General features: G+C 47.4%; 2 protein-coding genes across 2 annotated transcripts; both read right to left on the bottom strand.

Moving 5' to 3' along the window:
• Positions 1 to 1,139: 1,139 nt before the first annotated feature.
• On the bottom strand, positions 1,140 to 1,889 carry LOC109731661 (uncharacterized). The gene has a single exon (XM_020290831.1). It carries the CDS (start codon positions 1,887 to 1,889, stop codon positions 1,140 to 1,142), a length of 750 nt encoding a protein of 249 aa, XP_020146420.1.
• Positions 1,890 to 5,975: 4,086 nt separating this feature from the next.
• Positions 5,976 to 8,321, bottom strand: LOC109731676 (RNA polymerase II transcriptional coactivator KIWI). Its single transcript, XM_020290849.3, has 4 exons — positions 8,092 to 8,321; positions 7,886 to 7,991; positions 6,665 to 6,687; positions 5,976 to 6,213 (listed from the first exon to the last, which is right to left on the bottom strand). The coding sequence occupies exons 1-4, from the start codon at positions 8,209 to 8,211 to the stop codon at positions 6,154 to 6,156; spliced, it is 309 nt and encodes a 102-aa protein (XP_020146438.1). The 5' UTR covers positions 8,212 to 8,321; the 3' UTR covers positions 5,976 to 6,153.
• Positions 8,322 to 13,900: the final 5,579 nt, after the last annotated feature.

Genomic DNA, 13,900 nt, shown 5'->3' with positions numbered 1-13,900 from the left:
TTGAAGATGGGCAATGGTGCGGTGAAAGTGGGTGGCAACATAGGCGTAAAAAGCATGAAGGAAGGAAGCGACGTCGGATTTGCGGCGCAACGGAAAGGTCCAAGTGAAATGAGAAAAGTCATCCAAAATCACAAGGTAATATGATAAACCCGAATTGCTAGGCACTGTCCAAACATCACAGTGAATAACATCAAAGGGAAAAGTAGCAATTGATGATGAAGTTGAAAATGGCAAACGAATGTGTTTTCCTATGCGACAGGCATGACAAGTGTGTGCCTCCGATTTATTACATGAAAAAGGAAAAGTCTGCAAAACTTTATGAAGAGCGTCGGCGCCGGGATGGCCAAGACGAGCATGCCAGAGAGAGACGTCGGCGTGGAGAGCGACGGGACCACTGCTTGTTGATTGGCCACACGGGTAAAGATCGCCGGGGGAATCACATCGGTGCAGAACCTTCCGGGGGTGGGCATCCTTGACAGAAAAACCATGTTTGTCAAACTCAACGGTAACAGGATGTTCACGAGTAAGAGTGCGGACAGAACATAAATTTTTGATTAAGGATGGAGACACAAGCACGTTATTGAGAGGTAAGGAAGATGATGAGAGAGGGAGGGAGGACGCGCCGTGGTGGGTGATGGGAAGCGTAGATCCATCACCAACAACGATGCGAGAAAAAAGAGGGTACGGAGAGACACGAGAGAGGATACCCGGGCTCGACGCCATATGAGCAGCGGCGCCTGTGTCCATGTACCAGTCCCCGCCGCCGGAGTAGTTGCTTGGGGAAGGGGCGGCGTGGAGGGCGGCTAGGAGCGCCGGGTCGTAGGTGTAGCCGGTCGGTGCAGCGCCATAGGGAGGTGACATGGCAGCGCCGTGAGCCATGGTCCCGTTGTATGCTGAAGAGCCGCCGGGTTCGGAGCCACCCGGCGCGGCCAAGAGGGCCTGATGAAGACCCGGGCGAGGGCCAAGTAGGCCCGGAGCAGGCGCCCGCGGAAGGGGCATCGAGTAGGCGTGCACCACCCCCGTCCAGGGGTTGTACCCCGTGAGCCAGGGCGGGGGTGGCGCGGCCTGAGCAGGAGCGGGAGGAGCCGCCGTTGCGGCCTCGGCCGTCGCGACCTCCCCGCCTCTTCTGGCGACCCTGGTCAGGGGGCGGCGGGCGGCTGTGGAGCCGGCGCGCGGGGACGCTGCGGGAGGGCGGCGGGCCCCTTGACAGTGCCGGCGTGGAGGGCGGCGAGAGGAGCTTGCCGCGCCGCGTGACGAAGACGCTTCTCCTCCATGCGAAGATACGTGACCGCCTTGGCGTACGTCGGCATGATGAGGGAGAGGTTGGCGGTGGATTGGCCGAGGTCGGGGTGGAGGCCGCGAAGGAGGTTGGTGAGGAGGACGGAGTCGTCGATGTTCATGCCAACGTCGCGGAGCTCGTCCGCGAGAACCTTCATCCGCGTGCAGTACTCGTCGATCGAGAGATCGTTTTGCTGCATGGTGAAAAAATCACCTTGGAGGAAGACACGGCACTGGAGTTGATTGTCGAGGAAGAGGTCGCACAGCCGTGTCCACATAGCGTACGCCGACGGATCACGGGAGTTCACCATGTTGAAGAGACCTGGAGACATGGTGAGAAAAAGCCACTTGACGATGCAGGCATCCACAGCAAGCCACTCGCCGTCGTCCTTCATGTCGCGGATGTCGACGCTGCCATCAACATGCTCGATGAGGCGGAAGGAGCGGAAGAGGAGCGCGAAGTAGGTGCGCCATGCGTTGTAGGAAGGAGAGTCGAGGTCGAGGACGACGGGAACGTGGTCTTTGATGTGGAGTTCGTTGAGGCGATCGGAGGTGAAGGCAGCACCGGCGAAGGAGCCGGCGTCGGAGATGTCGGGTTTGGAGCGAGACATGGTGGTGGCGTCGGCTGGAGAGTGGTAGGGAGAGGCGGCGGCGACGGCTACAGAGGAGGGAGTAGCGGCGGCGGCGTGATAGGGTTTAGGGTTTGGTGTGGCGGCGGCGGCGGCTGCTATAGGAGGAGTGGCAGCGGCGGCGGCGGCGTAGGAGGGTTAGGGTTTTGGTGCGGCGGCGGCGGCGTGTGGAACAGGCGGCGGCGGCAGGGAGAGAGGGGTGACGGCGGCGTGAGACGCGGCGGCAGCCTAGAGCGGAAGTGAGAGAAATCGGTAGAAAACTGATACCATGTAGAAGACTATAGGATGCAACTCAATTGTATTCCATCGAAGTCGGTTACAATATATACAGGTGGTGTCTTGCGTGACAAGCCAACTAACCCTACAATATCTCTAGAGATCAATCTATACAAGGCTAGAGATAATAGGAGAATCAGTCGGAAATAAATATAAAGATATCACGTTTCAACACGCAGCTTGCAGGCGCGTACACGGGGATGGCACGAGCAAGCGGCCAACGTGTAGCAAAGACGTGGGCTACATGTCCCACAAACTATAGAAATTCAGGTCTCGAGGATGATATTGGCTAAGCCTCTAGTGCCGGCACGCGCCCACAGGTGAGCCTCCTCCTGGATCACCTGTACTATGCGGTGGGCACATGGGTGAGCCCCGTTGAACACACAGTCGTTTCTCAGCTTTCAGGGAGTCTAGGTCGTGAGGATGGCTAAGGTAGCAACGCCTCGACGGAGAGATGCAGTGGAAGTTGCAATGGCCGAGGAGATCCAAGCCATGAACTCATTGTCGGGGCTCGGAGGAGGGATTGGGATACGACACCAAGCCAGGATCTCGTGCCATACCTGGCGTGATGTGTTGCAGCCGATGGTCGGGTGTTGCATGGTATCCGCCTCTTGATCGCAAAGAGGGCAATGTGCTCATGAGGAAGTCTGTGGCGGGCTAAACGGTCGGCAGTCTAGCACCGTCCCTGTAGAGCCAGCCACAAGAAGAATTTGATGCGAAGTGGCACCCAAAGACTGCCAAGTTATGCGCCAATTGGGTGAGGTGATCGCTCCCTCAAACATGGCGGAGTAGATCCCATTGGTGGTCCTTCGCCAATGCAGGCAGTCGGGGGAGTCGTCGAGCTTGACTGATCCGAGGAGACGCAGGTGCACATACTGGATATGGTGGCCGATGGGCATAGCGCGCAGGTGATTTCGGCGATCCACGCGTGATCATACATGCCATTACGGACACGACATGATTTACGGTGGCGCTTGCAAACTTTGGCGCATATTAGCGGCGCGATCTCTGCAATGGATCGATCCTCCCGCATTGGTTGCATAGTAGGAGTGCTAACTACTACACCACAATCTAATGTATGACCGATTGGAGCAAGTGCACAACCTTATTTCTCGGCTCCGGTCTAGGTCTTCAGCTTGTCCTCCAGAGCTTGAGCTTAGACATTTCCATTGGCTCTGTTGGTTTCTTTCACCATCCTCGGAGGCAGTTGGTTTTGGCTTCGTCCTTTCCTCACTAGTGGCATCCATGGCTGATTCGCAAGCGCTCGACGCTGGTCGGTGAGGCTCTTCGCTAGATGTGTGGTCGGCACTTTGCATGGATATGGCAATTCAAGTTGAAGCTTCTGGCGTGTTATGATTCTTAACATGAGAGTGGTTTTTCAGTTCCCGGGTTCCCTACACCCTCTATGAATAGTAAATTAAAAAAAGAAAACAAATTAAAAAACTATGAAACTTTGCAACATCAAACATGATCAAACTTTGCAGGTTCTTGCAAGTTTTCATGACAAAAAACATTTGAGGAGCTCTACGCAAGAAAAAATTTCAATGCTTGAAGTTTTGAGCACTTTTAGCACTGAAATCTGAAACTCATGATATTCGAGGTGCTCTACATGAAATTTTGTTATGAAAACTTGCAAGAACCTACAGAGTTTGATCATATTTGATGTCGCGAAGTTTCAAACTTTGATCTTTCTCTTCTCAACATGTGTATCTAGAGGATCTGGTTGTAATTTCCCTTCTCTTTGAGATCTGTGATGTAACTCGGTCTGTTATATTTTCTATGGAGTCTTCTATTTTGAGTTCTTAATTAGCAGTAGGTCATCCCAATCCATGCACCAAATTTGTTATTATTATTTGGCTCAACCCCGTGTGTTACATTGAAACTAAAATGCACCATTCGGCTAAACATTCAACATTCTTTAGACCAAGGCCCACAGTTCCTTTCAGTTAAACATTCAACATTCTTCAGACCAAGGCCAAGAATTCCGCGTACAAGTACAACATGAGATGAAACTGAATTACCATTCACATTTAGCATTCTGTAATGTACTATGCACTGAATATTAATCCCATATACCGACGCAGTTGCATTTTCAAGAAGCTAAACTACAGTTTTGGACTTCTGATCAAATCAAGTTCAACTAGTAGAATAAACCGAGGCAGCGAGACTCCTGAACAGGAGAACTAGGAGGCGAGCGTGTCCACATCCAGATGTCGCAGCTCATCGTCGACTGGATTAGAAGTGAGGCAGTCAGGGCATCTCCAACAATAACCTTATAATAGGGCATCAACAAATTGTTATTAGGAACCAAAGATTTTATATCACCTGAATTTGTTTCTCCAACGGTAGCCATATAGTAGGACACTAACTGCTCCAACAGTTGCAATAAAATAGGGCACTCGAATTGCATACATATTGAAACATATTCATATCAAAATCATCTCAAATGAATCCAAAACAAATACTACAAACATAACATCAAATTCTTACATAGTTCATCACATAATACAACAAACATAGAAGTAAAACTAGGGATGTTGTTCCCAATGCCATGTCCACCACTTCCCGTGAGATATTCTTGAAGATCTTCGTACATACCAGGATCCCGAATGCCATGGTAGGCCTCAAGAAAGCATCGCATTCGGTTTTTCCTTCTACACGGCTACACCGATTTCCCCATGAGTTCATAGAACGTGTAATTCAAATCTTTTTCACGCTCATTCTTAATGATCATTTTGAGCATGATCAGCAGACCGTGATGATGTATCAAAGGATCTCTTGATCCCAAAACCAAGCCCAAATTAGGCTTGCAAAATCCAAAAAGGCCTCTCCACATCTTTCCTAATGGTCAAGTTGTATATTGACAAAACCTTGTTTGTCTTTGTGTTAACTATTACACACGCTATCCACTAATTCTGCTAAAACGTCTTTCATCAGTGAAAAAAGGTAGCACAAAATATTTCATGTGCTAACCGTACATTTTAGAGTAATACACACATGATGTCCGACCTAACAGAAGATTATGTGTCCACCTTTCGCCCACATATCGAGTCCAAATATATTGAGAGACGATTTTACCACGGTGGAACACAGGAATTTGGAATGGGCTAGGCCAGGGTTATATACTGACCGGGTTTAAAAAAAAGGTAGATTGAGCTTCTACCTTGTCCATTTCAAACCCAGGCAGGGCGAAACCATAGGGTTCAGCTGGGATTTGGACCAAGCAACAGGCTCAGCTGCGGCCGTCTGTAGGGATTCACTGGGCAACTTTGTTGGCAGCTCAGCGCTGGTTGTGAAGGGGGTAACAGATGTTGCCGCTTTGTTGTGGCCTCTGACAGCGAGCTGTAGCTGATATTGGGAAGGGAAGTGATGGAGCTTATGAAGCCATTATTAAAGAAATTAGACAGCAGCTGTAGCTTTCAATTGTACTTTTCAGTTTGAAGGCCGAGCTGCTAATGCAGACGCCGATAGGTTAGCCAAGTTTTCTAATTCTCTCGAACCAGGGAGACATGTTTGGTTGGTTCAACCGCATGACCCTTTTTGTATCCCCCTCCATCTGGAGTTTGATGAATAAAGCTTGGTGATACCCCTAAAAAAACTGGGATTTGGACCAGATCCCTATGGGCTAACTGAATGATACCTTATGGAGTTATGGGGCTTGAATTTTCACTGCTACAAAAACATGGCCCAGAATGATGGGGAAAAGCAACAAACTAATTAACAGTTTTTGAGCTAAAACGAAGAGCAATGCCACATTGATAGGATAAGGCACACAAAGGGCAGAACAGGTACTAAACTAAACCATTCTACCATTAGGTCACCTTCAGGACAATAGTAGTTACGTTCGACCATAAGTGCGACATTCCAGGTAAAGGTGTGACTGAAAACAGCCCTACACTACTACTAGCATACTTCAGCAGCCAATGAGCAAAAACTTTGCCCAGCAATATCTCCTTAACCGCTTCTCCGATTAAGTGTTCTCCTTGATGGCCTCGTCTATAGCTTCGATGTTGTCCCTCAGTATTTTCCACTGCACATGTAAAAAACAAGTGCGCTGTTATAGGAAGGAAGTGAGGACTTGCGGCTGCAAACCCAAGTAAAAGATCACAAGTGCGCTATACAAGTCAATCACAGCCAACAAAGACAATCATGGCATATATATATGGTAATAGGCCCGAACTTGACGTACGTGCACGATAATTTAACATATTAAGATACTTGTGATCATGTTCCTGTAGCAGACAGCATGAGAGGTGGGTACTTTAAGATTATTCAGCTTTAAGGTAGGAGTATCTTCTGATGTGTTCGTGATATCTTCAGGCTCAAAAAAGGATGTTAAAGCTTGCCAAGAAATTTTCACACGGGCAACTAGATATTCTAATGCAGCATTAACGTTTCAGAAGGATCATGATCTATCTTTTCAGGGCAACAGATTTGCTTTATGCGTATAGGATAAAAAAAAATATGGAAATGCATCTGACCTGATCCATTGAGAGCGATATACCTGAAAAAGGGAAACAAAACTATAAGCCAAGAAGCTATAGCATCATCTTGAACAATTATCACAGATAGTACATTCTTTTTAACTGAAAACATTACAGATAGTGCTTGAGCTGGAGGGAAATAAGCAATTTTTTTCCACCATGTGTTAGTTTAAATTCCAATAGAATGCAGCCACATTTAAGGTACCATTTCTGGCAACTGGTCTTTAGTGATACTGAATGAGTAGAACTTGGAACCTTGTTCTGGGTTTAAAACTGAAGTCAGCTGCATAGTTACACATTCAGAAGTTTATTATATTCTCACGAAATCTAAGAATTAGACTATAGCTCATTTATATCTATCAACTATCGTAATGAAATATTTGTAATCGGAAGTATGAACACCTGCTTTATCATTTGAACAAATATTGCATTTTCAACTGATTCAAGAAGTGCAGAGACAAAAGGTAGTCCAAGGATTAACGTCAACATGTAACACACAGATTAAATGGGGGTACTCTCTACCGACAGCTATGATAAGTATTTTGCAGAATGCCGTTTTCGTCACCTGCTTGAGCTTACAACATAGCGTTCTAAGGTTACACAATGATGCTCATTTCTGTATGCCTGTTTCAAGATATGGACATCCATCCATTATAATGTTAGTGGATGGAGAAGTCGTATCAAGGCTGAACATGTTCCATTGATGTATAATCCAACTGATTGTTAAAGGAAATAATTTGTTATTGCACTTCCTACTTGCTCATTCATAGAACATTCACCTAATAGGGTGCTTTACACTTAACAGAGTACCATTACCAAGTACAAAGAATAAAAAAAAAATACGGGTCACACATTATGTTGATGACCACTAGATGCATCAGGTGTCCCCAAGATTCAACATATGTGTTCCTTCCACGTAGGTGAAAGAAATGCAATGTGCTGACATTCAGACAATACACATATTTCAGATCCACATGGATTATGGAAGGGCAATACAACACGCAGGCACAAAAGCAAACATTCAGGTGAACACACTACCTAGAGTGGCAGACAGCATTCAGGTTTCAAACATTTATACAATATATACATGGGCATGGTACGAGCTAGGGCAAGGAAATGCAATCCCATCCAATTGAGACCACACAACACAACAGACAACACACTTTTGACACTTGACACCCATGGGTGTTACGGAACAAGAAGGACATGGCAGGATACCTTTGCGGGTCGGGAGGCTCTTGCCGTCCTTTTCGTAGAACTCGCGCATGTCGACCATCACCTTGCCGTTCCAGCTCCTCACAGCCACCCTCTTATTCTTCGATATCTGAAGTGCAAGAATTAAAAAAAAATCCACGGGTCTAGGGTTTTAGGGATCTGCCTTTTGAGAGGGGGCGATAGGTTGGTGAGGGGTGCGGAGCCATCACCTGGGCAACGACGATGCCGTCGTCGGTTTCCTCGGAGGGGCCGTCCTTCCCGGCCGCCTGGCGCTTGGCCGGCGGCTGGCCGCCGCCGCCGCCGAAGCGCTTGTTCCCCTTGAGCCCCATCTTCCTGGATCTCTCCGCCAAGTCTCGCTTCCTCAAATCCTCGACTCAGCCCGACTCCCCAGCCGAGTTGGAAAACCGTTCGGGAGCATTCGATTGCTACCGCTCGCCTGGGCTGGCGGCCCATCAGGTTCGAATGTGGGCTATTATGATGTTTTTTTTTTCAGCAAAGAAAGAACGGCTTCATAAAAAAAAACGGCCGGTTGACCCGATCTGAATTGTGGAGACCACTACGACCAAGGTCAATTTATCATTTGCCCCCCTTTACTCTGTCTGGGCCAAAATGCCCAGCTTATATTGCAATTGATCGTATGCCCCACCAAATGCCCACCAAATGCCAAACATTAACAATAAACATCCATCTTTCCAGATGACAGAAATCAGAGGGTGAATACGCCAAAAAAACCTAAACAAAAAACAAAACGATGGTACCGGATGCAATCTAGAATGCCCCCCAAAAAAAAAAATTAAAATCTTGTCCAAAAATTAAGCTGCACAAAAAAAATGTTTTTTACTGAAATTAAGTGTAATCATAGTAGTGTACTATTCGGATTTCATCTGATTCTGGAAAAGGGGCCAAAGAGAAAACCAGATTTCAAATTTCTGTCCAGATTTTTTTAATTTTGATTAAAAAATTAAACTGACCAGAAAAATGTGAAAATTTTACAGAAAAACAATAAAAATCATAGTATGGCACTCTTGAAATTTCAGACAATTATGAACAAGTACCAAAGAGAAAACGACATTTCAAATTTCTATCCAGATTCGTTCAAATTGTGGACAAAAAATTTCAACTCCACAATGGGCGAGGTGGAGGATGTTCTCGGTGGAGATAGATTAGGGGGATTAAGGATGGCGGATCCCATTGATGTATCGATTCCAGCGGAGAGGAAGAAGAGCTGCCATTTGATTGATCGAGTCAACCAGGAGAGGCTGGGTTGCTACGCAAATGAAAGTGCATCTCTCTTCGTGAGTGAGCTTTAGTAATAACAACAATATGATTTGAAGATTTTTTTTGCGGGGGAATATGATTTGAAGATTAATCTTGCATGTTAAGTTTATACACGATGGGTTAGTTAAAACTGTTGATGCAAAGATGGATGTGGACCTTATCGCAAAAAAAAAATGGACGTGGACCCCTAATTTATCAAAGAAAGAATGCAATATGCTCAGTTCATATCTCTTTTATATTTATCCGAGTATAGGAAAGTTGGTCACTCAATGAAATTAAGGTGGAACTCTTTCACCTTTTATGCATCTTAAAAAAATGGGAAACGCTTGTGGCCGGCGGTCCAGCCGAACTTTAAGCCGGTCCCTGCGAGGCGTGATCTGGCACCGCTCTATTCCCACCTTATCTGCTCCTTCGAGCAAGCACATCCACTCATTATTTTTTTCCCCAAGCTTTGACCCAGCCTCATCCCTCTCTACATCCCCGCACACGCTTAGCCATACCCACCTCAAGCTCATGCGCACCTCCAGCCGCCCCTGTTCTCCGACGTCCCGGCGCTCGAGCGCACTTTCTGTTGCCTCCCAACGCCTCCACCATGGGATCTGCCACGAGCTGCTACAAGGTCGGCTGGGCACACAAGACGGAGGAAGGCCCGCAGTCCTGCATGCTCCAGTGGCGGCTGCTAGACGTTGTGGTCTTGGTGGCCGGGAGCTACGGCGTTCAGCGACCAAGATGCTCCAACCGCGGCGTGGCTATGAAGTGGTTCCGGTGCTGGAACCGGCACCGCGGGATGCTGCAACCAGCACGCACCGGTGCTGGAACCGGCCACCGCGGGTGCTGGAACTGGCTGCCGCGGATCCTGGCATCGGCGACAACTAGCACCCGCCGATGCCGGAACAGGTCATCACGGGTGCTAGAACGGGCATCAAGTTTTTCTACGACCAACGAGTTTTTTTGATACCACCATCTTGTTCTTCATCGTACATAAGAAATTGACGGATCTGTTTTGCTGCAATCTTCATCTATTTTTGCTACAATCGGCGAGTTTTTTGCTACCACCATCTTTTCCTTCATCGTTCGTGAGAAGTGAGAAATTGGCGACCTCATTTTTCTGCTGCAACCATCATCAATTTTGCTACGAGTTGTGAGTTTTTTCTGCCACAATCATATTTTTCCTTCATCGGGCAAGTCCACCAAAGTCCACACTTTGTTCTCATACATGGATCCTATCTCAGATTTCATAGCCTCAAGCCATCTGTCAGAATTTTGGCTCATCATAGCTTCTTCATAGTTCGTAGGTTCGTTGTTGTCGAACAACATGACTTCCAGGATAGGGTTACCGTACCACTCTGGTGCGGTACGTGTTTTGGTCGACCTACGGGGTTCAGTAGCAACTTGATCTGAAGTTTCATGATCATCATTAGCTTCCTCTCTAGTTGGTGTAGGCATCACGGTAACGGATTTATCTGATGTGCTACTTTTCAAATTGAGAGAAGGTACAATTACCTCATCAAGTTCTACTTTCCTCCCACTCACTTATTTCGAGAGAAACTCCTTATCCAGAAATGTTTCATTCTTGGCAACAAAGATATTGCCTTCGGATCTGTGGTAGAAGGTATACCCAATTGTTTCTTAGGGTATTCTATGAAGACGCGCATCTCCGATTTGGGTTCGAGCTTATCAGGCTGAAGCCTTTTGACATAAGTGTCGTAACCCCAAACTTTAAGAAACGACAGCTTAGGTTTCTTGCCAAACGACAGTTCATACGGTGTCGTCTCAACGGATTTAGACGGTGCCCTATTTAACGTGAATGCAGCTGTCTCTAATGCATAACCCCAAAATGATAGTGGGAAATTGGTAAGAGACATCATAGACCGCACCATATCTAATAAAGTACTGTTACGACGTTCAGACACACCATTACGCTGTGGTGTTTCATGTGGCGTGAGTTGTGAAACAATTCCACATTGTTTTAAATGAAGGCCAAACTCTTAACTCAAATATTCGTCTCCGCGATCAGATCGTAGAAACTTTATTTTCTTGTTATGATGATTCTCCACTTCACTCTGAAATTCTTTGAACTTTTCAAATGTTTCGGAGTTGTGTTTCATCAAGTAGATATACCCATACCCACTCAAATCATCTATGAAGGTCAGAAAATAATGATACCCACCGCGTGCTTTAACACTCATTGGACCGCATACATCGGTATGTATTATTTCCAATAAGTCATCAGCTCGCTCCATTGTTCCGGAGAACGGAGTTTTAGTCATCTTGCCCATGAGGCATGGTTCACAAGTACCAAATGATTCATAATCAAGTGATTTCAAAAGTCCATCTGCATGGCGTTTCTTCATGCGCTTTACACCAATATGACCTAAACGGCAGTGCCACAAGTATGTTGCACTTGTCATTATCAATTTTGCATCTTTTGGCATCAATATTATGAATATGTGTATCACTACGATCGAGATTCAATAAACCATTCATATTGGCTGTATGACCATATAAGGTTTTATTCATGTAAACAGAAAAACAATTATTTTCCGACTTAAATGAATAAACGTATTGCAATAAACATGATCTAATCATATTCATGCTCAACGCAAACACCAAATAACATTTATTTAGGTTCAACACTAATCCCGAAGGTAGAGGGAGTGTTCGATGGTGATCATATCAATCTTGGAATCGTTTCCAACACACATCGTCACCTCGCTTTTAACTAGTCTCCGCAACTCCTGTTTCGAGTTACTAATCTTAGCAACTGAACCAGTATCAAATACCTCGGGGTTGCTATGAACACTAGTAAAATACACATCAATAACAAGTATATCAAATATACCTATGTTCACTTTGCCATCCTTCTTATCCGCCAAGTATTTGGGGCAGTTTCGTTTCCAGTGACCATTTCCTTTGCAGTAGAAGCACTTAGTTTCAAGCTTGGGTCCAGTTTTGGGCTTCTTCGCGGGAGTGGCAACTTGCTTGCCATTCTTCTTGAAGTTCCTTTTCTTTTCCTTGCCATTTTTTGAAACTAGTGGTCTTGTTAACCATCAACACTTGATGTTCTTTCTTGATTTGTACCTTCGCCGATTTTAGCATTGCGAAGAGCTCGGGAATCTTTTCGTCATCCCTTGCATATTATAGTTCATCACGAAGTTCTAGTTGCTTGGTGATAGTGACTAGAGAACTCTGTCAATCACTATCTTATCTGGAAGATTAACTCCCACTTGATTCAAGCGATTGTAGTACTCAGACATTCCGAACACATGCTCACTGTGTCGGGGGGATGAACCCCGGGCAGGCAACGTAACCCGGATCCTTTTCAAAAGTATCGGGGCTAACATCGCCCCTCAGTCCGACTCACACTTGGCCGGGTTCCTCAACCCGGCCGAACTCTTCGACCCAACCAAGACGGCAACCCGGCCCTGCCGGCTGGCGCCAGCCGGCCGAACCCGGCGCACCAAGGCTTCTCCAACAAGCCAGCTCCCCCGTGGCGTGTGAGGGAGTCCTGGATTAAGGGGTCCTCGGGCGTCCGGCCTATGTGACGTGGGCTGGACTGTTGGGCCATGAAGATACAAGATAGAAGACTTCCTCCCGTGTCCGGGTGGGACTATCCTTTGCGTAGAAGGCAATCTTGGCGTTTGGATATGAAGATTCCTTCCTCTGTAAACCGACTCCGTACAACCCTAGGCCCCTCCGGTGTCTATATAAACCGAAGGGTTTAGTCCGTAGAGGCAATAATAATCATACAGGCTAGACTTCTAGGGTTTAGCCACTACGATCTTGTGGTAGATCAACTCTTTTAATCCTAATATTCATCAAGATCAATCAAGCAGGAAGTAGGGTATTACCTCCATCGAGAGGGCCTGAACCTGGGTAAACATCGTGTCCCCCGTCTCCTGTTACCATCGACCTTAGACACACAGTTCGGAACCCCCTACCCAAGATCCGCTGGTTTTGACACCGACATTGGTGCTTTCATTGAGAGTTCCGCTGTGTCGTCATCGGAAGGTTCGATGGCCCCATCCATCATCTACAACAATACTGCCCTGAGGGAGGTCTTTCTCCCCGGTCCGATCTTTGTGTTCGGCGACTTCGCACTGCGGGCCAACTTGCTTGGCCATCTAGAGCAGATCGACAGCTACGCCCCTGTCGGCGTTCTGGGAACGGGGGTCCCCAGACTTGACTGCCCGCGGCCCACGGCGTGGCTCCACCAACGGCCCTGTACGGCCCATCTGCACCAGCAAATACTCAAGACCCTCGCGAGGCGGACGATGCAAGACCTCCTCGGGGGCGGCCTCACCAGGCTGGCTGGCGAGGGGCGGAGAGATCAAGGCAAGGGGCACCTCACGAGGTTCCCGTGACGTAAGCCATGACGACCAAGGCCAGGCGGGCGCCAGCGCGCGCTGTGTCCTCGTTTCCTCTTTGGTGCTAAAGAGGCAAGCACATGCGAGGAGTCCCGAGGCATCAGGCAAAGGTTTCCCTATCGGTGCAACGAGACCGAGACCAGCAGGACGGCAGGACGGAGGTCACCGTGGAGCCCAAGACGGCGTCACCACCAGAGCCTTTGGCAGGCGAAGACCACCTTTAGTCAGGATAACTTGTACTAGTTGTATCCCTTCGAATTTGGCCGTTGTGGGATCCCTTCCCGCTCAATATTTGGGAAGAGGACCAGGGCCTCTATAAATAGGACTAGCCACCACCATAGAGAGGGACAGATCTAGATCAGCTAGAGAGACA

Source organism: Aegilops tauschii, chromosome 5, assembly GCF_002575655.3.
Source record: "Aegilops tauschii subsp. strangulata cultivar AL8/78 chromosome 5, Aet v6.0, whole genome shotgun sequence".
NCBI classification, from domain to species: Eukaryota; Viridiplantae; Streptophyta; class Magnoliopsida; order Poales; family Poaceae; genus Aegilops; species Aegilops tauschii.
This window is presented reverse-complemented; position numbering and strand designations above follow the sequence as displayed.